Below are 27,103 nucleotides of genomic sequence, written 5' to 3'. Positions count from 1 at the left end.
ATCATGCCAATTGCTTTGAAAGACAATAATACAAGATTAATGTTTCATTTCATTTGTGTCCTTAATAAAGGAGTTTGAAGGTTTCCTGCACTTACACAGGGTCAGTGTTATTTACTCAGCTACAACATTGACAAGTGAGTTTTGAGCTGAACTGTGCTACATGAGCAAATATCTGCTGTGAGCGCCTCCTTTCAGCTGTGTGTTCCATAAACCTGTTCCTGTGTAACCTCAAGCTGAGGCACAACTCCAGGGAGTGGCAGAAGTCCTGAGCTGGAGTTCCCTCAGTGGCTGGGCTTCCATGGCCAGCCTGGTGGTGCCTCCCTCAGTATCTGGCCTGCAGCAGCCAAAGTGCACGGGATTGTATCCAATGCTCCAAGACTCATTTCCAGACACCGTGCTGGGAACTGCACTGCTTTTAACTCCAAACAGCAACACACTGAACACACAAGCACAAGTCTAGAGATGCAAATCCAAGGAGAATGTGCAGAGTTTGCTACTAAGCAGAGGCATTTGGCTTACTCACACTTGGAAAGCCTCCAGCCCAGGACATTCAATGCATTTTGGAGCCAGTTTTGATGCCTCCCCTCAGAACTGAACAAATACTGACAAGAACAAGCGCAAGTTTGAAACCAGCCCTCAGGATGGTTCTTACACCACTTGCTCGAGCATCACCAGCTTCAGGGCCCTACACCTGGAGCAAGATTGACTGAAAGGCTTTTCCACAGGGACTGCAATAAGCTGCAGAGGAAAAGTAACATGCATTCAATGTTATCGTGTTATGTGTGCATGAAAAAGAGGCAAAAGTACTGAAGCACGAGTGAGGTCTGAAGATGACTGCCATACAGGCTCCCCCCAAAAACCAAAGCAGCCCACAGCAATGCCTTGGAGCTTCAGGAGTAGTGGGATGTAATTGCAATGACTGCTACACATGCGTCGTTTATGCAAACACTGCAGTTCAATTACCTTTTTTCACACACACGCTCTCCTACTTTCCTTACTAGCTGCTGAAGGACCTTACACTACGTGTCTTAGGTTAGCCTTGAGTTCCAGTGGTGTCTTTACAACCAGCAGTTTTTGCATTTAGTCCATCTTCAAAGCTGTCTGTCAACTTTGCTTTGCCCTTTGCTGAACCACATTAATGGAAAACTCCTGCAAGGGCTGACCCCTGGGCTCAGGAGGATCACAGTGGCATTTGTAGGGAAGCAGATGGACACAAAACCTTGGATTGCCCTTCTGAAGGTCAAAGTTACATAGCAAAAGGCAAGCCCTGGAGTAGCCTCAGAAGAGCAATAAGCATTACCATTTTTATATGTTTTTTTAATGAGGTAGCAAAAGAGGTTTAGTGAAGCTGAAGAGCTTGGAAGGCAGTCTTTTTTTGGACAACTACTAGAAATTTACTGTAGGGAGGAGAACCACAGACTTGTTGTAAGAGCTGAAGATTTAAGTTGCTACATGAACTAGAGCACTGTGTGGATCAGATCAGCACCATGAGAACTGACACCTGAGTGAGGAAGAGTCCCTCTGGAGCAGCCAGTATCTACTCTGCCTACAGTCAGCACGCATTAGTCATGGTCCAGAGATCAGGAACTGGATCACAGCCCTTCAACTAGCAAATGCCAGACTGATTTAGGGATTCACAGACTTATTTCTTATTGTAGGAGGTTGTTCCAGTCAGATTGGCTGTCAAATAATAGCATTTGTAAGTATTTGTGTGTTGTTTCAATTGCAGGCTGACTGTGATCCAACTGATCACCTGTATGCCCTTCCTGAGGATCTAGTAGCTTATTAGTAGCAAATGAATCTACTTTTCTCCTACAGCACTAGCTAGTGAGAGTTAAACAATTTGCAAATGCTTTAGTGATATTTTGTTTGGGGAAAAAGCAGTAGCAGCAGTGTAGTAAACATAGGAAAGAAAAAAACTCATGCAGAATCCTTAGACTTAGTCCTCCAGACTTAAAGATGGAAAACAAGAATCAACTTTCACCTTTTCCTTTATTGCATCAACCTGCAAAGGAATTCAGAAGGTGCAGCTTAGAAAAATCAAATTCCATATTTAGCATATAAAAAGGTAGAAACAAAAGCGTCAGGGAAGAAATAATTAAGGTACAGGCGAGTAAAAACAAAAGTACACCAGAAGTATCTGCTTTAGAAAGGCAGCTCTGCTTCTTGCTGGCTCTTACTTCATTAGCTACACCAAAGCTACATCCTAATCCTTTATCAGATCAGGAAATGTTTATCTTTAAGAATCTACTACTCCCACCAAAGGCATGGTGTTAGCTTGGTGCAGGCATCTCTGACAAACAGTTGTATTGCTCAGCCCACCTCCCCCAAAACAGCATTTCAGGCTAGCTACAGAACTACAGCTAGTTCTGCCTTTGGAAAGAACAGCCAGGCAAATTTCTGGACAAACAGGCACTTTAGTCTTCACTGACTGCATGAAAGTAAAAGCTGAACTCAAGCTTGGAAAGGTCTTAATCATTAAGCAATTTACAGCATTTCACTGGAAGATACTCCAAAAGCTTCATCTGGGAAAATCTTGCTAGTGACAGCTGGATTTAACTCAAGTCTGTTCAAGTCTGTCAGAGCATTACCAAGTAGTTCCCCCACCCTGAGTCACTTCAAATAAGAGTTGAATCATAATTAGTGCCATTAAGTGTCAGAGCCACATTTTAGAGTTAAATGCATAGCAGAACAAGTTATCTCTAGGTCTAGCTATAAAGCTGTTTTAGTAACAGTCTAGTATTTAGTTAAAGCTTGATCCCAGCTGGGATTCCTGACTGACACAGCACAGGAAATGCCTGGAGCCTGGAACTACTTTAGACACTGCCCAGGGTCAGGCAAATACTACTGATGTAGGTTCTGTCATTGGCAGAGGGTGAAGCCTGCAAGTGTTTCAGCCTCTTAGAGGGCGAAGTCTCTCCCCAGATGGACTGAAAAGTAAGTGTGGACATGGACAGACAGACATTGGACAAAGCCCAAACCAATGTTAGTAGCAAGCAGAAAGTCTCAAGGCATTCACCACAGTGACTAACAAGCTCTGGGTGTTGGAGGGGCACCTGCTCTTACCTTGGTCAAGTATTCCTTCATGACCTGGATAAAGTATGGCATGGCAAAGTCCATAATGTTGTGCCTCCACGCTGTTTCCAAGACAACATCCGGCCTTAGGAGATCGTAGCAGGTGAAGAGACAAGCACCAAAGCATTCCCTCTTGTTCTCCTGTAGGAACCACTGCAGCAGCTCCTCTGCCAGCTCAGTATCTTTGGATTCTGAAGCGTACTGCATGGCATCCTGCAAAGGACAGAGCCTCAGCCTCAGGGGGCACAGCAACCCACAAGGGGCTGTTAACCAAGAGCCAACAAGGCAGAGCTGTAGAGCTGCCCTGGGTGCTGCCTCACCTTGTAGAGCCTGTCCTTCTTGCAGAGCTCCACGCTCTGCTTCCAGCGGTTGTTGCCTTTGAAGAGATAGGCGGCGATCCTCCGGAACTCTATTAGCTCGTGCTTCTCCAAACGTTGGGCAAGAGAAATGTTGTCAAAGTTGTCATAAGCATCTATAGAAGTCCTAAGAGCCTGAGTGAAGCAGAAAAAAAAAAAAAAGTCACACCTCAGATGTACAACTGCACACACAAAATGCAAATATTTTCCACTAGTTCTCTATTCCTGCTTGTAGGAAGATAAAGTACCCCAGCCACACCTGCAGAGATCTGCTATTCTGTTTGAGAAGCTGCTGTTTGACACACATGGAGTTTAGATTTTCAGTCAGTATTTTTCAGTAGGTTAATAAGAGTCTCTGAAAACCAGGCAGCTGTTCTCTGAAAACAGTAAAACAGCCAGACATCACAACTGTTTGCCTCTTCTTTTGGTGGCACCCAGTGTTTGTTTGCGTTAAATAAAAGCTGTCACACTTGTAACAGAGCCACTCTATCCCCAATAGGAATGACACAAAATGCTCTCAGGAAGCCACTAATACTTTTCCACTTAATCCATGGTTCCTCACCACTAATTCACTTTAAAGCTGAAGAACATACACTTAAGGAATTGAAGTTAACAGCAAGCAGGTAAAAACTACTGAAAATGAGAAAGAAAACTCTGTGTTTCTACACATGAAACAAAAGCTGAGAATATGAAGTAAATCCAGAACAAAGTGCTTCAAGACAAGACATACCTGGTAATCTTCTTCAATAATGAAGAGGTTGTTGAGGGACTCATTGACTGATTTGTTGTTGTGATTTTGAACAGAGCGCAGGTAAGGCTTAACCAGGGGCAGCTGTTTAACCTTCAAGGAATCAGAGAGACACATTTAAGTCAGTTTTGTGGAAGTCTCTTAGCATTTTCCCTGGCAGGCAGGGGGTAGCTAAGCATTTTTAAATGCTACTACAGCTCAATGCTTTCCCAGCTTTTGTTTTTATGTGGATAGCAGGAAAATTACCTTTGTGAAGAACGTGACAGCACGAGTGTGGTCAAGCCGAGGGGACAACACCATCAGCAGATCATTGAGCAGCAGAGGCTTAAATTCCAAATAGAACTGAACTGCCTTGTAGTACAGCTCCACATTGGCCACCTACAGAGGAGTAAAGATGCATGTTCAGAGCAGGAGTTTGATTGTGGGGAAATCCAAAAGAAAAACAGACATAACTTTCACCAGGAAAGCAATACCTTAGTGATGATATCTTTGAACTGGCCTTCTTTCCAAGCATCTGTTGGGTGATTCATCATTGTGATTATGGCATTATCATATTCTTCATACTTATCATACAGGAACACCAGTTCAGCCCAGAGGTGGGCTTGTTCTGCAGCTCTCAGAACCTAAGCAAAAGGCAGAATTAGCAATATTTGTTAACTGGAATTTCCAGCAGTGCTCAGGTTTTAGTGCCATTAATAACCTCAGGAGTTGCTTGTGCAAAAGCTGGGTACAGACAGCCCAAAAAGGTGCGTTTTCAGTTAAATTTAAAGCCTCAGATATTCACCTTGGGAATGTTAACTCTGGACCAGAACAGCTCCAAGTGCTCCCTCATCTTCTGTGGCTTGAACTTGGAGTAGAGAATTGCCAGCTCTGTGAACATCCCCATGTGTGCTCGCTCCAGCCCAAGTGCTGCTTCCAACATAGTGATCAGCTCCTCAAAGTACCCACGATCCTTAGAGACACACACAGAGACATTTCACATCAGAAACAATCCAGAATCCCAGATTTTGACAGGGCTGCCATGACAGAACTGACTGTACAACAGGAGTCAGCCTAATTACCTGGTAATAGTTGATTAGCTCTTCCAGCTCATCTGCATGCACTACAATGTGGAGCCCACACAGCTGAGCCAGGCGGAATTCTTTTCCATCCACACAAGCGAAGCAGACCTGGAATTGAGAGTTGTGTTACTGCTTAGAACCAAGGCTCCTGAGCTGGCCCCAGCTTTGAGGCCCTGAGCTCAGGGGCAGTGAATTCACCTCTTTCCACGTGCGAGTGCTGTTGGCTTTGCGAGCGCCGTCCACGGCTGCCTGGTACTCGCCCAGGTGCACCAAGGTCGAGGCCAAGCGGCCGAAGTTGGACACGTTGTTGTACAGGAGCTTGGCAGCTTCATACATCTTCTCATCATAGCAGCGATCGCCAACCTGGGGCAGAGCACAGCCAGGTTATTCCAGCACCTTTTCAGCCAGTGGTTTACATTCAATGTGAGGCATTCAAGCCCTTGTCAAAATCAATTTAAAGATCTATGTGCATATCCAAAGAGAGAGAATTCCCAACACCCCTCTGTGAGTCAGGAAAACAAAGTCAGCCCCACTCACCTGCTGGATATGTGCATTGTTGGGGCCATTGATGAACTCCTCTAGCTCTGCCAGGCGGTTTGTTTTAGCCAGAGCAAAGATTAATTCTGTTTCCACATACGACTCCCGGGCCTTCTTGCGTGCCATCTGCAGATACTTCACCAGTTCTTCCCAGTTTCCTATGGAAAGGAGTTCAGAATGTTTATTTCACACCACTGGGGACACTTGTGCTTAACTTAAACAATCTGAGCCTAATTTTGACATATTTCTACAGCCCCAACAATCAACAACCTTCACACTGCCAATTATGCATTAATCAAATAATCTCAAAATGGGCCTAACTAAAATCTTATTTAACTTCATACAAAGACTCTGAAAGAAGTCTCCAGCTAGCTAAAGAAAGAAATTACAGGCCACTGATTATCTGCAGATGGAATACACTACCTGTTCCCACTCTTATTTAGAGCAGTCCTTGAAGGGCCAGATTCCTCTACTTGCAAGAAGATACAGGTCTGGCAGAACTGCAGTTTGAGCAGACCAGGCAAAGGAGCTGAGCAACATCAACAGCCAAGATGTAAACAAAACTTAATCATACCACTGGCATTAGCAGCTTGAACAACTTCCATGTATGAGGAAGGATCATCTGCTTTGATGTAGGAGTCAATTGCTTCCTTCACCATCCCCTTCTGGAGCTGTGCTTTGGCCAGCTGGCTCCACACTGCAGGTTCATTGCAGCGCTCGGCAAACTCGTACGCACGGTCCAGGTTCCCAATGTGCTCTATCAACACCTGGGGAAAGGATAACCACCATCAGCCACTCTCAGGAAGGCTAAGAGTGTCACTTTCACAACACACTAAGCTGGAGTTTATCTAAGTTCCTCAATGGATCCACAGCTTGTAAAAGAGAGGGACTAACTCCACACAACCCACGCAGCGTGAGTGATTTTAGGCTTACAAAGTTTCAATAAACAAATGTTGTTTAGGTTTGAGGACACTTGGATCTTTAAGTGCAAAGGTTAAAACTCACCTATTTTCACAGAAACAGTGTCTGCTTTGTAAGACAAGACACTGAGCAGCTTTGGGCACTTTGCTAACTGGTGTTAAGCACCAGCAAAGTCCTTGTGAGGGGATGCACAGGGAGTTTGTATAAGCTGAGAATTGAAGATACCTGTACAGCTGATGTGTTGACATCAAACTTCCTGAAGATAGCAAATGCCTCCTCAAACAGCTCGTTGCTGATAGCAATATTGGCTATATCAGGGGCATCGTAGTTATCCAGGCGGTTGATGTACTCCATGACACGGGTGCGGTCAGCCTTGATAGCTGTAAGGATGAGAAGGTTCTGCAGGTTCCTGAGGAGGGAAAAAATCAGTACTTAGCAAATAATGATCAAGAAATTCACCCTCCCCTCTGGAGAAGGTATTAGTTTATTTGCTGTTTCACATTACAGCAGTAACTCCAAGTTTCCTGTGGCTTAGCTTTCATTTCACACACCTGTGCTCACTGAACACTGAATTATCCAGAACGATTTTCTCCAGCAGTTCAATGAGCTCGTTGGGAAGATCTGCAGTCATGAAGGCCTTCACAGTGACAGAGACTTCCTCGGGGTCCTGGGTCTCTGACAGAGCAGTCTGGACAACCTGCAGGCAGAGCAAGGCATGCAGAAATGAGTGACGTCAGGTTCTGCAAATCCAGTTGGGACAGGCAAGGCTGTGAATGTCCTGCAGCTGTACCTGGTCAATCAGGGGTCTCCTGTAGGGGTTGCTTTCCAGCAGCACACTGGCCCAGAGCTCGGGGTCCTTACGGCGAACTAAGTAGCGGGAGAGACTCTTGAAGAGGGAGTTCTCATTGCACACCTGGAGAGAGGCACAGCTTGCTCAGAGGGAAGGCAAGGCTATGGAGCCTACAGAAAATTGTACTGTAACTCTGAACTGAGGGCAGACTGAAATCTCAGCCTTTGTTACTCCATTAACCTCCCATTTTAGAATGAGCAGGAGAGTTTCTCATTAAGCTGCAGAGGAAGGTTAAACAGCCACCCCCTCTTCTGTGTTACAAACATGCACTTCCCAGCTTAATACATTTAAAAAAAACCCATATTTTTGTCCTAAATCTTTCTATGCAGCCCCTGACACTGATGTTAGCAGTCAATCAAGAGGCAGCAGCCTGGCATACATACATTGATCAGCTCCAGGTCACACTGTCCACGCTCGTACGCCACGCAGGCCAGGTGAGGGTCCCTCTTCTCACAGTACTTGCCAACAACACGGCTGTCATAGTAGGGGTTCTCACGCAGGAACCTCTCTGGGTTGTTGTTGCTGTCAATGTAGATCTTGGCCAGTGCATTGTGAGTGGCAGGCTCCTCACAGCCCTCGTGAATTCTTGCTTCCAGCCAGGGCAGAAGCAGCTTCAGCCTAGAAGAAGGTGATTTTCATGTTAGAGGTTGAGTAAGTAAATATCCAGTTGTATGATTTCTACACCCTGGAAGCCAGTCTTGGTGTAGGATGGTCAGAACTAAACCAGAGTTCCAGTGCTCTGTTTTAACCTACATTTTGATTCATTATTATAATGGTGTAACCTTCTGACACTATGAAGAAAACACGCCAAAGTTATCTGGAAAGATCCCCACTTCAGGCAAGAATTAGAGCTGGCTCTCACCCAGCGGCAGCTTCTGCTTGTGTCAGTACCAGCTTTAGCTGTGTGACATGCACTGACGGATAAGCAGCAAGCACTGCCAGACTAGAATTGGTAAGAGACTTGTAGAAGTTTAATACCTGTTTCTTTTCTCAACCTCTGCAACAAGTTCATCAGTTGAAAATTGACCTCTCACTACAAGGATGAGGTTCTTGATCACATCTTCAGAGCAATCCACATCAAGCAGTCCCCCAATAACCACAGGCAGACGGCTGGGATTCACCTGCACAGGAGCATTTAAAGAGGTCAGGATGCTGTCAGGGAGCAAGGGCAGGCAATACATATCCTCAGAATGCCACTTGTTAAGATTGACCCCATCTTCCCACCTTTACTCCCAGCCTCCTAAGGTTCTGAAAAAGCTTAAAAGTCAATTCTTCAGTCAGCAGGTGTTCCCACCCCAGCCCAGTGGCTCACTTAGCTCCCACAGGAAGAGCTCCTGAGCAATCCACTTTGTCCCTGCAGGAAGTTAAAAGGAAAACTTCCCCTTCTCCCCACTCCAAAATACTGAGACTTAAAATCACCTCAACAACTCCAAAGTTATTCTACCAAGTGGCACATGAGTGGGAGTTACTGCTTAACCTGACTGAAGAACGAGACCTGACTCACATCAGGGCTAATTTACTGGAGGCCACTAATTAATCACTTAAATGTCATTTTCAGGTACAAATCTGTTTGCACAATACTTAAACATGCTGCCTGTAATTGTACATGATACTGTAAAAACTGATCAATTTGACTCACTGAAGCCAAGGGGCAAGCTGTCACCTACCTTCTGTACATAAATCTCAATATATTTCTGGAGATTATTTCTATACAAATACAGCACCAAGTCGTGCACAAAGTCAAAGCGGTCGCACACAATGATGAGAGGCAGCTGGTCAGTGAGTTTAGCTTCCTAGAAAGAGAAGAGCTTTAGTAATTTGCTTTTGCTCTTGGACTTAAGCAGACAAATAATACAGTCACTTAAACTGTCAAAGCAGCTGAATTTGGAAAGCCAATCTCAACAGTCAACCAAATAATGACAGCTTGTTGTTCAGCTAATTGTTTGCAAGATGTAAAGTGAGAGCACTCACACCCACTGCAGGGAGTGAGGAGCAAGAAGCTTTTTGGAGTTTAACCCTGCTCCTTTGCATGGCAGACTCTACAGAGTTTTACAACACAATACAACTATTACAAGCCTAGGCTATAGAGAATATTTTTGGTTGCCACTGGTGTTTGGTGTGCAGGATTAGCACTCTGGGATTTCAAAAGAAATTTAACCATGACTAGATTAAGTTGTGGTTGATAATGTAAAACTTAGATACAGAATTAACTTTGAGTGCCATGTGTCATGTGATACCTCCTAACTATGGATTTAGAGAACAGTAAGAATTAAGCTCTATAGCAGTACTACTTAAACTGCTTACCAGATTAATTATCTAAAAGCATTCCAACTTTCAGCATAAGGTTACAATGGTTACAGTACAGAAGCTTGGTCTATGTGGCAGACAGTATTCCGGATGCATATTTCAGATCACTTATTCCAACATGCACATCCCAGAATATAATCCTACATATAAATTACACTTAAGGACTTTACACAGGGAGGCCTGTACTGGGAGATTTACCTGGTACATGTCCTGCACATTCCAGACATGGAACAGCACAAAAAACAATAACTTTCATCAGGAGTTTGACAGCTTGATAACATATCTTAGGTGGCTTGATCAAATGACATACCTTACACCTCGGTGACACCAGGTTAGTTTTAGAGAATTCTCTTGGGAAGAGTTTTGCCATCTTCAGATATGATCAGCAAAATCTAAGACTATGCTATGTAACCAACAAACACGAAGGCAGGAAATGTTCCCAGATAAAGTTTTCCCCTCCCACATGGTTCCTAAGGTATTTCTCAGTGTTGTGTCTGTCAATAAGCTCAGTACTAAGACTACAGAATCTGAACTTTGAGCACAGCATCCTTCCCTACTCTCCAGCAATGCTCTGCATCAGTCAGGATATTTCCCACTGACTAGCATCTCCCAGCAGAGCTAAATCATGGCTCACCTGGCTGAAATTTCATGTGTAGGAGTAAGATCAGCCCTGAATCTGAAAGCATTTATGGAATGAACTGACTCTTTTCATCTGTTGTTTCTGTAGTTGCTCACTTGGAGTTGATTACACTATAAATAAGCATTAAGTTATCAACTCATTTGGCACTATGGGTGTTCTCAAGTTAAACAAACTGTTTCCTATTTTATAGCAGACATTTTTAACAAGTTCTAGGTAAGCTGGTACATTTACTACAGGTTAAGAGTTCAAGCCAGATTAACCTTAGCAAGAACAGTGAGGAACTGACCTGATTCTTATTTTTTAGACAATATTCCAGGCTCAGACTTCATTAGGAGGTACTGTCAACATGGCAGATACCTCAGGTTTGAGGACACTTGGATCCTTAAGTGCAAAGGTTACAACTCATCTGTTTTCACAGAGCTGCCTCATTTCACTAGTGAAATACCATATTTTGTCAGAACCCCCAACAGCCCCAGACATTCCAGTGTTACCCAAACATTACCTTGAGGAAGTTTTTAACACGTTCTGGATCATAGCAGTTGCTTTCCCTGCAGATTCTTTCCACTTCTTTAATTTGTCCTGTCTTGCATGCAGCTTGAATGTACTTGAAGTGCACATCTGGATCCTGGCTGAAGTTTACAATGGAGCCCAGGAAATAAAACAAACCTGCAGAGAAACAGTAAACACATTATTTGCTGGTCTCAATTAAAAATACAAATCCCAAAGGCTACAGAAATTAAAGGCACCCATTTTGGACAAAGGCAAGAGGCCAGCATTCTAGGTTTTTCTAGATCTCCAAACATTTTCCAGGATTTCAGAAAAACAAATTATGCAACTGAATAGTGGTATCCACCCTAAACAGGGAAACTTGAAAGTTTAGATCTGTTTCAACACAGTTTGAGGCCTAAATACTTAAGCTGATTATGGCTTTCTAGATTTCAGCAGACAGACACACACCTGTAACGAGGTGAGCAACAGCTCCTCTTGCAGAAGTACAGACTCACCTTCAAAGCTCTTGAAGGACTCAAAGAGCTCAATGAGTGACTGTGTTGACAGCTGTTCATGGTATTTGGAAGCCACCTGGACACAGATCTGCAGGTTCTGACGGATGTTAGCGGACAGCATCGCACGCAGACACTCCAGAGAGTCTTCTACTGACAAGGACCCAAAATAATTCACTAACCACTGCAAAAACACATAAGGCATCTTAGACCTGAGCAAAGAGCAGTTATTAGAGGCAGGATTTGCAGGTGCAGGGTGTTTGATGCCTTACCTCAGGGTTGAGGAGGTGAGTGTGAACCACCGCACGCTTGATGTCGTAGAGGTCTGTGAAGTGCTCGAGTGCTCTCTGCAGCAAACCAGCCTTCTCACACAGCTGAGCTATGTGAGCCCGGTCATAGTGAGTAAACATTTGGTTTCCCAGGATGGCATCTGCAACCTGGAAGGAACAGGGAACATTTTCACTCGGTTCCTGAGCACTCCCAGCAGTGTTTGCCATGTCCAGCCGCAGGGAGTCTGAGCAGTACCTGAGGGGCGTGCATGAGGTTCATCTCAAGTAAACGTGTTTGCAGGGGACCTTCTGAGGGACGATTATTCTTCAGTGCATCCAGCAGAAAGGCTGTACATTGCTGGATTAAATTATATTCCATAAAGACATCCACAATCTGCAAAAAAAAAAAAAAAAAAAAAGAAAAAAAAAAGAAAAGAAAGAAATTTAGGTTTTTGATTAGGAACTGGAAGTATATTTAAGCATCAATAGCTAAATCCAAACTCATTGCTCTGATGGTTTGAGCAGGGCTCCTCTTACCAATCTAATGCTTTGAAGTCAACATTTCACAGCAATAAAGTTATTTACCTGAGTTATATCTGCAAGAGGCTCTTCATCTTGAACAAGCATTTGTGCAAACTGCTGTCCTTGATCAGGGCTGATTCTCATTACATTCCTCAGCAAAAAGATCCAGTCTGGAGTATATCCAACCTGAGAAGATGATGGAAAGTGAGAACTCAGCAAGAGCACCACACACCTTGGTAAATACAGAGCTCAGTCACAGCTACTGTCAGGAGATTACACAACCCAGCCAGGATTTCCTCTTTTGGAAAAGGCTACATGGGGAAGTAGGGAAAGATCCATGTGTGAAGTCTAACAGTAGCTATTCATAAAAAACTTGAGGCAAAAGTAAATACTGTACAGGCTCTCAGATTCCCCACAGTTACTTCCAGCTACTTTGGAACATGCACTAGTTATTATTAAATACAGAACAGACAGAGCAAATAAATTTTCTCTCACCTTCTTAGCATACAAAACAATCTTCTGGACTTGTCCTGTTTCAGCAAAACACTGGATGACCTTGTTTGGAACGTTGGCTCTCAGATAGACACTAAGTGCTAGCGTGGGATCCACAGATTTCACAAGGTCTCCCAGCTCCTCCGAGCACTCCAGCTGCTCACAAACAGAAATGCAGTCAGCATGCTGAGATGCTCTACCACCCTCTTCCTCATTTCTCTTCCTTTTGGACTTCAAAAAATTAAGCCCCAGCTTGACATCCTGAGCTGACCGCCCAGCAGGGCTCTAGTGGGCTCAGCTCCTCACTCTCTACAGCAGTTCAATGAATTTTCAGAGCCAGAACTGGGTGACACATTGTACCAGCATATCTCCCCAATTAATTACACAGCTGTAACCACAGCTCACAGCACTTGCAGTCAGTTTCCAACGGACTGGTTTGGCAAAGCCCAGCAGGAGCTCAGAGCTTTCCATGCTCTGCACAGCCTGCTGTGATTTTAAATGCAGAATGAGTGAGAATTGATCAATTCCCTTGCAGTAGTTTGAGTCATAGTGACAGGTAGAGTGAGCACCTATTGCTCAGCTATTTGCTGTCACTGCTGAGCTCCCAGCTGAATTTTCCTGGGAAGGGGGGAAGCTGTCAGGCAGTGCTGTTCCTTCCCCCCACATCTCTGAAAGTATCAACCACAAACTCACCTTATCTTCTTTTAACCATTTTTCCAGGAGCTGCTTGCGGCCCTGCTGGAGCACTGGTCTGCAGAGCTCCAGTGACTCATACTTGTTCAGCTGCCCTTGGTCCAGCAGAATGCCAAAATACTGCAGGAGAGGGGAAGTCTGCCCTGGCTGAGCTGGAACACTCTGGAACCGGCGTATGGTGTCTGGAGTACGCAGGATTCCCTGCCAGAGAGAGAGAGAGAGAGAGAGAGAGAGATCCACTTCAATTTTCTGCTGTTGTGGCTTGGCAAGAGCTTCTCCAGGAAGCTGGAGGTAATGTCACTGTAGCTGTCACAAGCATTTCTATGTTTTGCCAGCCCAGAATGTCAGGAGCAATATGGCTGAACACCAGCTCAGACACTGAGATGCTTTGACAGAAAATGTGCTATAATAACCCATTATATTTATTTCAGTAGCAATGCAGATTTAAGTTCAGAATTAGGACACGCTTGGCCTTGCAAGCAAGTTCCTCTCATCTGAATTTAGTCTTAGCCTGGGTTTTTTATCCTGTTTCCAGGTGCACCCTCAGCTAGAGGTTGTCTTTTCACAGACACTTTTTTGCATCACTAGAGAAGTAAAGGTGAGTACAAGAAACGTTATGAATCATAGCCATTAGTTCATCATTTACTCCTCCCTTCCTCTGTGGGCTTTACAAACTCCAAGATCATCCAGCTTGCAATCACTGTCATCACCCAAGGTACCTGTGAAGCACCAAACTACCTTGGGACATGAGCAGAAACAAGACTGTGCCCCTGCCACTAGAAAAATTCACTGAGCTATCCTGAAGCCAGTAGAGTTCAGTGCTATTGTGAACACTTTACCTTTGGGGCATTAGCTGCCACTTTTGCTGCCTCTGAGTAGTTCCCTTGTGCAAAGAGTGCATTGAATTTCCTGGCAAAGAGCTCCTCAGCCCCTGCCAGGTTGTTGCGGACAGCCATCCGTAATGCCAGGTCAGGGTTCTGCAGCACATTTGTGATGTAGGGAATGATGTTCTCCTCTTCCACACACACTGACAGCACCTGGAGAAACATCCAGTTAGCCCAAGTGTCAAAAGTGAGCCAAAGTCTAAGGTAACTCCTGAGAGGAAAGTTAGGGTATTCATGGAAAGTTTTTCATCCCTTGATAACTCATAATTAACCTTTTATTAAAGAGGCCTCTGGTCACAATGAACCAATGTCATCCATTGTCTGCATCAAAGCAGGCAATTAATAGTTTAATTGAAGTATCTGCAGAGGCAGAAACACAGAAATACAATGGATCTTTCAGGGATACAGGGATCTTTCTAAAACTCAATGTCTTAGGTAATCAATCCTAGAGGATTGATTACAAACAAACCTGCTCTATATTCCCCATGCTCAACAAGGAATCCACCCAAAATCAATGTGGGCTAAAGGCATGGCTGTACAATGTTAGTAACTTGTTTCATAAAGTAGTTAAGTATGGAGATAGAACAGCAAATTTATTTTGGGGCACACAACACTGTCAGACCCCACATGCTCTGAGCAGAGTTCAAAGTTAACATTTCTGGAAACTGAATTTTTATTCATAGACATGAACCCTGCAGTGCATCATGAAGAGCCAGTGGGATCAGCTAAGAAGTGGCTTCCAGGCCAAGTTTCCTTACCTGTCCCTTTCTGTTGACCCCAATAATTCCAGCTGTTGCTTCGTGCTGTGCAGTAACAAAAATGGTCTCTCCACTGATCCTGTTCATGTAGATACAGGTGCCAGTTTCCAGGTCATACAAGTGGATGTAGCCATACTTTGTTATGAGGAACACCACGTCGTGCTTGTCACTGATCTGCAAAACAGAAATAGATTACTCAAATTTGGCACTGGATAAATGAGTTGGTGCTTTTGGAACAGCTGGGCCATTTCAGGACAGCCAGAAGTGCTGTTTTATTTTTACTTGAGTACTATCACAGCAGAATGACGTTTGAAGAGCTTCAAAAGCAGTTAAAACATATGGATATTTCTTCTATAAATAAGAACATGCTGCCTTTGAATGCTGCTTGTCTCCACCTTTACTTTCCCACTACTGAAGCAGGAGCAGCAGCCACACCAGTCACACCAGTTAAGACCCACATTAAGCAGCTGGCTCCCAGTGCCCTCCCTGCTCCTGTCACATCCACCCAGAGAAGCTGCAGACCTTTTGCAGCTGTCATACCTGCATAGCAACAGGAAAGTCACTTTGTGCTTCAGGAGGGAAGAAGACATCCACAGCTTTCTTTGGAAAGGGCTGATTCCCAGTGGGTGGTGTGCCAACCTCAATGATATGCAGCTGTGCAAGAGATAAGATTAATTCTTGCATCTAATTTATTTAACAATAGATTCAACAATGAAATTACAGCAGCTCTCTTGCTGCTCAGCCTTAATTCCAGGTTTATGCAAAGACAAACTAAGTTAATCTTCCTAAATATTTTCACTGGCTAAAGGTGTGGCACCTGGTGTTCATGTACCAGTTAAATACGATCTTTAGTTACCTCTAATTACTTGGAAGTCTCAGGATTCAGTAAGGTTACTTTAGATGCAATCTTTTAACTTGGTTCACATTCTGCAGAGACAGTTCTGAAGACGTTTCTCTGAATCTAGCTCTGGTTTTGCTGTAACTCACATAATTCCAGCATTCACATTGGGATCATTATTTAGCCCTGCAACACTATTGCTTTACTTTTTTTTTTTTTATTTCCATCCAATAACTTGGAAATTATTTGAGTCTGATACCAGGGATCAGCATCAAAGAAAGATTACCACAGCTTTTCCCTCAAGTTCAGCCTGTGAAGCTGGGAGTCACATGTTTCAAGCAGCTAACTGGGCTGGTCATGACATGCCACTTAACTTCTCCACTCACAGATTCTTGCTACACCAGGTAGTCCAAGCTCTGCATGCACCACATGTCATATCCAGACTGACACAGTCCTTCACTTTCTTCCTTAAATGCAACTTTTTGCATTAAACCACTTGTTCTCCTGGAAGCAGAGAACCAGGGTGAGTCACTGAAGATTACAATATGTTTAGAACCAAGCCTTACCTTACCCCCAGCTTGCCCTCTTACTGCAAAACAGAAGAGAGTGGATTCTTCAGCATTCCCTTCCATCTTGAACTGTGCAAAGCTGGCTGCATGTCCCTCGATGGGCTGGGACACTTTTCTGTCCACAGAGTACAGCTGCATTGCCCCCACTACACGGTTTTGCTACACAAAAAAGAACAAGTGTCAGGAAAAACAGGCACTGTGACAGTAATTTAATTTAATATTGGTCAATATGCTGCCATTTAAAGCTTCCTCTTACAACAGCATCACTTCAGACTCTTGTCACTTCAGACTAGTGTTCATATCATTACAAATCCAATTATAGTAATGTGAGATTTTCAGTTACACATAATTTTGTTATTTGAAGATTGAGACAAGCATTTAAGTTTAATAAAACAAACAGATCAGTCCTGCTCCTGTAGAAGGAGACAACAAGACAATCTCTGGCGTTTCCCCACCTTCCTGGAGGTAAAGTACCTGAGCAGATATTCCAGTCAGCAGGAGCCATTTCTGCTTGGCATCAGTTCTGTAGTTGATGATCTGGCAGCCAGCGAGGCTGGAGTGCCGATCAAACATCTTCACAGGCTGGGACTCGCCCTCCATGCTCCAGTGGTACACGGCGTTATCCGTCACGAGGGCAACGGTGTTCAGAGAGATCCACTTCCAGAAGGTGACATCATCTGTCATGGTGTGAGCCTTCATCTTGCTCTTCATCTCAATGTTAAAGATTTGCAGCGTTTTCCCAGCTAGAAGACACAGTGGTGTTAGGCACAGGACAGAGCTGCACTAGGACATCAAACCCTGGGGACTTCCTTCAAGAAAAAGCTGCTCTACACTGGCAGACCTTCAGGGATCAGCCTCCACTTGGAAGCAGACCACACTCCTGGGGCTGATTTTACTGATTTGCCACTACTGAGCAATCAAACAGATGTGGAGAATGGGTTGGTAGGAGACAAAAGCTTCAGCCACACAAATGGGTTGGAGGATACTTCACACACACCAACACCAGGTCACAGTCATGCTGAGGCTCCTTGGAGCTCTGAGGGAAGCTGTCAGTGGCATTTAAAGCTATGTCCACATCTGTTTTAAGTATTAAAAGGGCACAACATGGAACAGTCAGGTTGGCAGAGGGCTTTTGTAATTCAGGCTAATTAACCAAAACCTTGGGGTTGCACTAATGGGATACACGGCTACTGACTGCAAACCAGACTGACAGGAACTGTGCAGGGCAAGGAATCTAGGGACCAACACAAGCTCTAGAAGGCAAGAGGAAAAGTTCTCCAAATACATAGAATGGTGCATACAAACATCCTGAACAGCCACCTGCAGTCAAATCTACCAGTTTGTATAACACAGTGGCCTAAGAAATGATTTCTTCCTGTTGAGAAGATAAAAGTTCTAACAGTTCTATTACTTATAGGAGAGAATTATTTAAGCACACATTAGTGTAGCCCAGGAGGAATAGGAAAGATCCCATAAAAGTGGATGCAGGCCAGAAAATCTGCTACAGTTAGTAACTGCAGGCCAGCTTGAGGAAGTCACAGTGCCACAGAGGCAAGTGCCTGCACTCACCAAGGACTGATTTAGCTCAAAGCCATTAGCTCAGCAATTGATGCAAGATGCTGAGTGAGGAGTTTCTCCAGAATTTGGAGAAATCTCTCTACTACAGAGTTACTCAGGCTACAGGCAGCAGTTTGTTTCCACATCTAGTGCAGCTGGAGCTTTAGGGTCAAGGGAGAGGACATTCAGGTAACACATTCCTACATGCTCTGCAAGGTGTATTACAAGGCAAAATCTAGACTTGAGTCAAAGGGGTCAGTCCTGTTCATAAAAGCTCAGTATCAAGATCCCAGTGATTCAAGTACACTTTGGGTTCTTGAGTGGATTAATTTTGGGAATCTTAGGGTTTCCCTTGTTTGGGAGGGCACAGAAACCTCTGACTTTTAGGCCTTCAGTTGCTTAAACACCACTGTTCAGCCATGTGCACCATAAATCTGAGCCATTTTATTCTGCTTTTTCTTGTCATAAGACACAACAGGTACCAGGTACAGTCAATTGAGGTAACTCACCATCTGCACACACAAGAAAGCATTAAAGTTGTGACAAAACAGTAGCACAGTATTAAAGGCAAAGTTAGGTAACATTGGATACATATAAATCTTTCCATTAGCAATACATGCATTTCTAGAGTGACTGCACTTTAAGCTTTTTGGGCCTCTGAGGGGAAGAGATGGACATTTCTGGAAACTCCAGAGGAATGCTTGTTCTCTGTAACATCAGAGATACCAAGCTGGCTGACCTTGTACTTGCTTCACCACACAAGTCTTCCCTGCATAGTTTTACTCCTCTTATCACTGCCTGATACAATAAAAATGCACTGGCCTCTTTCAGCAAGGCCAAACCAAGGCCTTCAGGAATGTTTGTCCCCCCTTCCCAGCCTTAGTTTTCCCGTCTCTAAGGAAAGGTTTAGTTGATCTAAGAGTTCTACTCTTAGATCAGGTCTCACTTCCCTCTAACATGATTCCTTAAAGGCCACACTTGCCTTCCAGCTCTCCCTGCTCAGAAGCTGCAGCATTTGGACTGAAGGAAAAAACTCATCCTAATCATCAGCAAAATAGCAGGACACCTCAGCTGAAGCTCCCTGCCCAGCTGCCTCCAGAAGAGCTGAAAATGCATTCAACTTAAGCTCCCATTAAGCTGTGGGAAATTGCTGCAGGATCCTCCCACATAAATTACCTGGGAGAGCTCAGTCCCTCATAAACTAGCTCTACAGCAAGCTCTCCATCCACTCCAGCAGCCCTTTAGCAGAACTCATACCTTTCAGTGCAATGACTTTACTGGCAGGGTTCATGATAGCACTGTCAGCTGAAATTGGTCTCCTGATGGGGTTGCTGGGGTCGTTCATGTCAATGATCACCACTTGAGCCTGCTCTCCTACTTTCTCTCTGATGCAGATGAATTTGTCAGACTCCATGGTCAGAGTGCTGAACCCAATGTTTGCTGGGTTGATGCCCAGACTTTGGAGCTGGAAGAGAATAAAAAGGTTTAACATTATTACCTTGGTATAGCCACAAGCAGCTTTTGTGAATGTCACAGGAAATATCAGACTTTGCTTTATTTGGTGACAAACAGCAATGCTACCCCAAACCTGCACAACACAAAATGTTGCACAATTTCATCTAAACCCAGCAGGCTTCCTGGAGAAGCATTCAAGCACTTGTATCTTGTCTTCAAGGTCCATTTACAACTTAACCATTAAGAACTCAATCTTTGAGCCCCCTCACATGGCTTAAAGCACTCTGAACTCAGCATACTGGACCTGCAGCCTCAGCCCTCACTCTCACCAGCCCTCCTCCCTGAGCTCATCCACTGCCTTTGGCAGCTATCACTATTTCAAGCTTAACATCACACGTGAGGTGTCTGAGCTTTATCTCTATCCCTGTGCAGCTAAAAAAAGCTGCCTGTCTAGCAATTAGCCCAGGCCTGTCTCGCAGCAGCAGGCACAGCTGGGCACTACTGAAATCACCAATGGCCCTGTTTGACACAGGAGTTATCAATAAACCACTTCCTTCTCTGAGCCACAGCCTGCTCCCCTAAGCCTTTCAATGCCCACATTTCTTGTACAGCTTGCAACAAAACATTTCAGTTAACAGCACTTTGCAAAGCCCCTGTGTGAGCAGGATAATCAGTAGGGAAACAAAGTTGATTGCATTTTTAACAGCAAAAATGCAGCCATGGTCACATCACACGGATATCCAGCTTGTCCACCTTGAGAACCCCAGTTTTCTTCTATGAGAAGAACTATCAGCTCTAATATTCTGGTATTTTTCTTTCTGGAAGACCTTCAAGCCCAAGATGCCCCAAGAAGGGCGAGACCTTCCAAGGCATTTTAGGCTGATTGTGCTGGTTTGGAGCTCTCAGCTCTTATCAGCTGTGCTCTGAGCCAGCTCCAGGGAGGCCGTGCCCCAGCTGCTCTGCTCCTGCCTGTTTGCAGCTCCTGATAAAGAGGGTTTGACTCCACTTCCCCTTTGCCCAGGCTCTGCAACAGCACATGTGAGGAACAAGTAACATCTGAGCCATGGCACAGCAAGTTAACCCAGCAAGCCTCACAGAAGTCACTTGGATGGATGATGTAGATTATGCAGAGAATATTTTGACAATAAAGCCAGGTGACAGCATGTGACAGCTATTAAAAAATAAAAATCAAACCCTAACTCATTAACAGGTCAGAACTCTTTTACTCAGATTTAAGCAAGTGTTTGAGGTCCAGCATCCCAGAACCTGACCCCACATTCTCCAGCCATTTAGAAGATTTTAGATTCAAGCTCAGAAGTCCCTTTCACACTTTGAGCAGCGTCCTCCAGACCTGGCAATTGTACCTGAGCTAGGCAGGGTTATACACAACCCAATCACACCCCTGCAGGGAGGGAAGGGCTGGAGATGTGGGAGTTTGATCTGGTGGAGCTGGAGTGACTTACTGGGACGTGGCATTTCCTTTGCTAGGGCTGCAGGCTTAGCAAGTCATTTATCAAGCACTCAATTTCCTCGTTAATTTGGTAGAGGGGGTGGCTGCAGAGAGCCAAGCAGGCAATAACTCACAGGGTGAAACCAGAACAAAGCAGAGCAGCAAGTCCAAGCAGATGGCAGGACCTCTTAGGGAGGTCTAGACAAAACCACCACAGCAAAGGTGCTTGGATACTGCAAGGCAGATTTACCTTAATCCACAGCAAACTGCCATCTGCTAGTGCAGCTCTGAGGCTCTGACCCAGGTGAGACATGGGAGACTTTTACAATTTCTGTTACCAAAGATGAGGCATTTCTTTGCAAAGATTTAGAAGATTGGCACAGGAGCTCTGAAGAAGTTTTCTGATGGAGATGCAACCATCTCAAGGTCTCCAAGTCCACAAACTCCTCCTGCCAACATTTCATCTTTCATCTCAACAAACCAAGTGCATGAACCACGTCTGCTTCACGGCTCAGGAAACTGACTCTGACAGAGACAATCTCTGTGTTTGGTTACACAAGAGTGTCACCAGCCAGGGGTGGCATTTCCTTGCCCAGCTGGTGAATTTCTGGGCTGCACAGAACCCCTGAGCACAGATCATTCCCTGGAATATCGGTTGTTTTCCTGCCCAAACAGGCTGAAGTTCAGGTGAGTGAGGCAGGCATGTTTATAAAGCTAAGCAAAGCAAACAGAGATGAAGATTACTGTTAGGAAACGTGACAGCAAATATTTCTTTGAAGGCTTTTATTCTGAAAATTTCAATACTATTCCATGTACAAACCCAGGAGCTGAACTACAACTAAGGAGTACAGATTTTCTATTACAAAGGGAAAGACCCCCAAGTATTTTATGCTGCACCAAGTCTACTACATTTCACTGATTCATAAACAAAAAAAAAAAGGAATTTCAGACATTGCTATATTTTACTACAAAACCCACTTCCTTGGCTTTTAAGCAGATATGAAAGCAGAACTTGCTAACAGTCCTTGGGCAACTGATTTACAGTTGGGAGTTATTTTACACCACCGTTTGTTGGAAAGATCAGTTGCACCAGACTCCTGCTAGGAATAAAGTGTTCTGTGAAAGAGCTGCTCCAGCAGAGTGGAACCATGAAACAGACTGTCAGGGACAGCAGCAACTCCGGTGTTCAGCAGGGATGTTGCCCCAAAGGACTCATCTCACCCAGGATCAGATACTTCAGTCACTTGCAGGCTCTGCTGAACCCTGGAATTCTGTGATGGCATTTATCTGAGCAGCCCTGAGATGTGAGTCATTGTAAGGTTGTAAGGCAGTGGCTGATTACCAGAATTGTTTTTTCACTGGAAGATAATTCAAGTGCATTCTTGGTAACTTAGCCAGAGAAGGTGTCACATGTGTGCGACATCAAACTGAATGGTAAAAGTGCTGACAGGAGTCTCTTTGTTGACCCCTTCCTGTAATGTTCCCTTTCTTGTGGCAGTCTGCTTAGCTGTCAGATCATTTCTCCTTGCCTGTGAGGAAGGGCACGGAAGTGCTGAGCACACATTTCACCTCAGCTCTCACACCCAACAGGATGCAACCACTGCTCTGTGGCCACGAGCAGCTGCTCAGCCCCTGCCCAGAGACTCCTTATCTGCATGCTGCTAGAAATCACAAAGCTGGAAAATGCCACTAAACTGGAAAATATCCATTTTTAAAAGAAGCACTTCAGTGTGTAATGAATCATACTTAGTTCTGTCCTAGGCTTTGACTGACCAAGGCAGACACTTGAGCTGCTCTTTTCATTCCACAGACCAAAGTTCAGCAGAGCAAACATCAGTCACACGAAACCATTTGTGTTTGTGATGCTCTCTTAGTTATCCCTGCAGTTCTGAGAGTCCCACAGCCAGTCCATGGCAAAGTACTCCATATTCACCAGTGCAAGGTAAGAGTTACAGCCTGTGGCAGCCTAGGAAGTCGTGTTTCCAACAGATAAGGAAATTCAAGAGCTCTCCTGTTTCTATATCCTTCCTATTCTCTGCCTCACCCTCAGCAGGCTGAGGCACCACCCTCTCTCAGCAGCCAGGACGTGCTGTGGGACTGCCCCAGTTCCCCCAGTGAGGCTGGACCTGCTGGCACTGGAGCTCAGACCCCCTGATCCCACTCCTCCTTTGGGCTGAGGAGGAAACACAAACCAGCCCAGGCACCAAGGCAGCAGGCCCTGCACCTCAGTGCCTGCGAGGGACATGCCCAGCACAGCTCATAAACTGCTTAACTCATTGCTGCTATCCAATTAGTTGAGACACACACACAATCCCTCTCACTTCCATTCTCTGTTACATATTTCCCCCCTGTAGGAATACTCCAAAATCACTGGCTTTAGGAATCTGGATCCAGTAAGAAGCAAAGAGCAAGAATCCCACCAAAACAGCATTAGGCACCACAGTTCTCTAATTCCTGACTTGCATTATCACAGAGGATGTAACTGCTCCCAACTAATGCTGTTACAGCAGAGATTTGTGGTTTAGGCTGCATTAAACTCCCTGTCAGCACAATACATGGAACAATTTTGCTGTTTGTCATATTTAGAGCAAACAACTGAATTTATATATTTTGTTCTATGATTCCTTGGCTGTCCTGTTTTATTCTCGGGCCCAGCTGTGATTCCAAGAGCCATCCCAGCACCACCACAGCAGAACAGCACAGCTGCCATTCAGGTTTGCTCCATCAATGAACAATAAATACAAACCCCCTTTTCCTAGGGTTAAAAAAGCACTTCTGTCCTGGTATCAAGTGCACAGCCTGAGCTGGTAGTTTTCTCTATATTGTTTACAAATATATTTCAATTCAGAAGAATATTTATTAATGCCTTAACTCAGTACAGCAGCGGGCCTGCTCCAAGTTCAGTATTTATATATTTCAGGGTAGTGTGGTTAAATTAAGTGGCAATCACAGTTCATCACCTGCTAATTAGTCTGGTTCCTTCTCACTCATCAAGAACTTGTCCTCTTAGAAAAGCTCCACTGACCCACCACAGTAAGCAGCTGTTTTCAGGAATCCCTGAAGTCTGGATAGGAGCAAGCAGATCTGCAATCATCCCACACACTGAACTCTGATCTCCCACTGCATACACAGTGGATTGTTTCCTCATACCCACTTTGGGGAAAGAAAAAAAAAAGGCAGCAGCTATATAAAGTTTTATAACATGAGAGTTGATAGCACAGCAATCAGGTTCCTCCCTGAAAATTCCCAAGGAAAGTTTTGCCCAGGCTGTTGTTGCTGCTCCTTGGTGGCAAGGCAGGCCTGCAGAGCAGACACCACACAGATAAGAGCAGCCTGCACACCTGGGGCTGCTGAGATTGCAGAGCTTGTGACTCTGACAAACAAACCCTGACAACATTTTTGGTTTTACACTCCCCAGAAAGCTCCCTCCTCCCTACCATGTTACCTACTTGTCCAAAGTCCACTTTTAGCTCCAATTTGGGGTACAAAGCACTGTGCCCCCAAGAGATGAGGCATTCAGGAGTTTTCACCTCTTCATTCCCAAATCACACAGCCAAGCTGCCAACAGCAGCAGCTAATGGTCTGCCTTGAAGCTGAACACCAGGACAAGCTTTGTACCTGACCACTTTTTAACCTCCAATAATGAATCTGTGGAGAACCAGGATCACACTGTGTCTATTGACTGATTTCAATAACAGCCTGTAACAACTTTCCCATTCAAATCCATCACCTGCTTTTTAAGGCTCCAGCTGGGTACCTCCTCTTTCATTAAGAATCACTACAAACTTGCAGGTGTTGCACAACACCTGTACAACAAGTTTCCTAGACAAATGTGGGTCAGGTACAGTTCAAGAAATTGTATTATTGAGTCCATGAGGAGCCTGGACAGTAAAAATATTGCAATATCAGTGTTTCTGCTCCCAAAATCTACGTCAGGAACTTCAGCAGAAAAGCAACTCCTAGAATCCAAATTCCTCTGAATACTTTTTTCAATGAAATGAAAGGAGGAAGTTCAAAGGCAAGAGCCACGTGCACCCAGGCTCAGAGGGGTGCACACCCAGCTGAGAAAGGATCAGCTCCTGTGTGCAGCTGTAACAGAGACTGGTTCAGCCAGTGCTCCACACCGAATGGGCACAGGCAGAGAAAAATGCAGATCCAACCCCAAATAAACAGACAAATCAGTCTGGAGGCTGAGCAGTCCTGTTCCACCCTAGTGCTGGCCTGGAAGCTCCCAGCACTTGTGGCGTGAAGCAGATGAGTTCCATTATGTAACAGTACTCATGTCATTAGAGAGCTGCCAGTGGGTCACATGCAAGGTTTGGGGCTTAAATAATGCACAAAGGTGCAGTGCCACAAAGCCTGATTGAGAGCTGGGCTGGCTTTCACCTGAGTGCACAGAACCTCCTCAGCACCTGGGGCTGGACAAGGCACTGTCTGGGAGGTGAAGCTCTGGCCAATTCCTGACATTCTCCTGTCAGTGCTGCTCACCACAGGGATACCTAAACCACGAATTCTGGCCTGCTTTTAAACTGGTATTGGAGTAAAACCATTCAGTGCTCAGCTACACACCTGAACAAGCACCAAAGCAGCATTTATGAACAGCTGTAGCCTTCAACTAAGTATTCTGCAGTGGTTCTTTCAACAAGGTGCTTAGAAATGAATTACTTTCCATTTGAGTCAGGCACTTTTTTTCACAGTAAATCATGCAAATCCATCACTGTGTTTACCCCAGTTAGCTGAGCACAAACCAAACACAGACACTGGCACCACCAGAAGACCTTGACCAGGTGAGCCAATGTAGCTTTTATTAGACAAATTCTCCTCAAAAAAAAAAAAAAAAAAAAAAAAAAAAAACACTCCTGAGCAGTGAAACCGAGCTCAGGAACACTCAGAGCCCTTCGCCCTTCAGACCTGTCAGATGGGAAGTGCCCATTGCACAACTGGATCCAGACCCCTCCCAGCGCCGCAGCTTCACCCACGGGCAGGGAGCCCTCGCCGCCCCGGGAGGGAGCCCCGCGCTCGGCTCCGCAGCCCGGCGCCTCCAGGAAGTCACCTCAGAGAAATTCAGCGCCATCACTCGGAAATAAACTATTAACGCGTGCTTCTGGTGCAATGAGAGCCAGAGCTGGGCTTGGGGAGAGGCCAGCGGACAGCGGAGCTGGCACCTGGGCACCTGCACTGCCACAGCTGCACTGCAGGCAGCCGCAGAGCTCCCACGTTTCGCTGCGATACGCGATTTTCCTTCCACAAAATGACATTAGAAGTGGGAACACCGGCAGATCGCTTTAGCCTGTCCTTAGAACTACAGAAGCTTAAAGACCATTCAAATAAATACATTAAGCGGCACACGGACACAGCTCGGCCACCTGCCCGCCTCACCCCCCGTGCCGGGCCGTGCCGGGCCGGGATTTCCCGCTGGCGCCGCTCCGGAGCCACCCGCGCCCGGCCCGCACCGCCCGGCCCGCCCGGGCACCGCGCCAGCCTCGCCCACCCCGCCGGGCACGGCCCGCGGGCACCGGCAAGGGCGGGATGCCCGGGCCGGCCCCTCCCGGGAGCGCCCTCCGGACAGCGCTCCCCGAGCCGGGCACCGCGGGCCGAGCAGCGCCGAGCGCGCCCGGCCGCCCTCACGGAGGCACCGCGGGCAGGCCCGGCGCGGCTCCCCCGGCTCCGTCCCCGGGCGGCTCCCCCGGCGGAGCGAGGCAGCGGCCCGCCCGCCCCCGCGCCCACCTGGAGATGCTCCTGGAAGCGGATGGGCAGGATCTGGGCCATGGCGGCGGCGGGGCGCTCCGGGCCGGGCCGGGCTCAGCGGTGCGGGCGGAGCGGGGCCGCGATGGCGGAGCGGGGCCGTGCGGAAGCTGCCCCCGCCGGCGGAAGGATACCTCCGCGGAAGGACACCCGCACCTGCCGCCGCCGGCCGGCCGCGCGGAGGGATCCCGGCGAGAGGCGCCAATGGGAGCGGCGGCTGTGATGCGCCGCCGGAAGGGACTATTTGGGGACGCATCACTCCCTCCCTCCCTTTCCCCGGCCTTTTTTTTTTTTTGCCACATCATGCGACCGAGGGGCCGCGGCGTCACTTCCGGCCCGCGCGCGCGCGGTCACGTGGGGCGGGGCGGCGCGGCC

General features: G+C 45.9%; 1 protein-coding gene across 2 annotated transcripts in view; it reads right to left on the bottom strand.

The window, feature by feature from the left end:
• CLTC (clathrin heavy chain) overlaps positions 1-26,895 on the bottom strand; it is a 30,107-nt gene extending 3,212 nt beyond the window's left edge. The window contains exons 1-31 of one of the 2 annotated variants that reach the window (XM_058818024.1): positions 26,711-26,895; positions 19,336-19,543; positions 16,996-17,264; positions 16,519-16,680; positions 15,655-15,768; positions 15,115-15,288; positions 14,312-14,509; positions 13,473-13,673; positions 12,783-12,935; positions 12,351-12,473; positions 12,022-12,159; positions 11,769-11,933; positions 11,500-11,680; positions 10,998-11,161; positions 9,216-9,341; positions 8,527-8,669; positions 7,932-8,166; positions 7,489-7,611; positions 7,250-7,395; positions 6,924-7,107; positions 6,352-6,544; positions 5,778-5,935; positions 5,439-5,603; positions 5,241-5,348; positions 4,964-5,131; positions 4,653-4,802; positions 4,426-4,557; positions 4,162-4,272; positions 3,396-3,566; positions 3,067-3,288; positions 155-2,005 (exon numbers count right to left, since the gene is read on the bottom strand). In XM_058818024.1, the coding sequence (XP_058674007.1) occupies positions 1,940-2,005; positions 3,067-3,288; positions 3,396-3,566; positions 4,162-4,272; positions 4,426-4,557; positions 4,653-4,802; positions 4,964-5,131; positions 5,241-5,348; positions 5,439-5,603; positions 5,778-5,935; positions 6,352-6,544; positions 6,924-7,107; positions 7,250-7,395; positions 7,489-7,611; positions 7,932-8,166; positions 8,527-8,669; positions 9,216-9,341; positions 10,998-11,161; positions 11,500-11,680; positions 11,769-11,933; positions 12,022-12,159; positions 12,351-12,473; positions 12,783-12,935; positions 13,473-13,673; positions 14,312-14,509; positions 15,115-15,288; positions 15,655-15,768; positions 16,519-16,680; positions 16,996-17,264; positions 19,336-19,543; positions 26,711-26,752 (4,893 nt within the window). In that variant the 5' untranslated portion in view covers positions 26,753-26,895 and the 3' untranslated portion in view covers positions 155-1,939. Of the gene's footprint in view, positions 1-154; positions 2,006-3,066; positions 3,289-3,395; positions 3,567-4,161; positions 4,273-4,425; positions 4,558-4,652; positions 4,803-4,963; positions 5,132-5,240; positions 5,349-5,438; positions 5,604-5,777; positions 5,936-6,351; positions 6,545-6,923; positions 7,108-7,249; positions 7,396-7,488; positions 7,612-7,931; positions 8,167-8,526; positions 8,670-9,215; positions 9,342-10,997; positions 11,162-11,499; positions 11,681-11,768; positions 11,934-12,021; positions 12,160-12,350; positions 12,474-12,782; positions 12,936-13,472; positions 13,674-14,311; positions 14,510-15,114; positions 15,289-15,654; positions 15,769-16,518; positions 16,681-16,995; positions 17,265-19,335; positions 19,544-26,710 lie in introns of those variants that run through there. The other variant, XM_058818022.1, reaches the window with a different exon arrangement.
• Between the last annotated feature and the right edge of the window lie 208 nt (positions 26,896-27,103).

Source organism: Ammospiza caudacuta, chromosome 20 (genome assembly GCF_027887145.1).
Source record: "Ammospiza caudacuta isolate bAmmCau1 chromosome 20, bAmmCau1.pri, whole genome shotgun sequence".
Lineage (NCBI taxonomy): Eukaryota > Metazoa > Chordata > Aves > Passeriformes > Passerellidae > Ammospiza > Ammospiza caudacuta.
The sequence above is the reverse complement of the archived record's forward strand: the minus strand, read 5'-3'. Positions and strand labels throughout refer to the sequence as shown.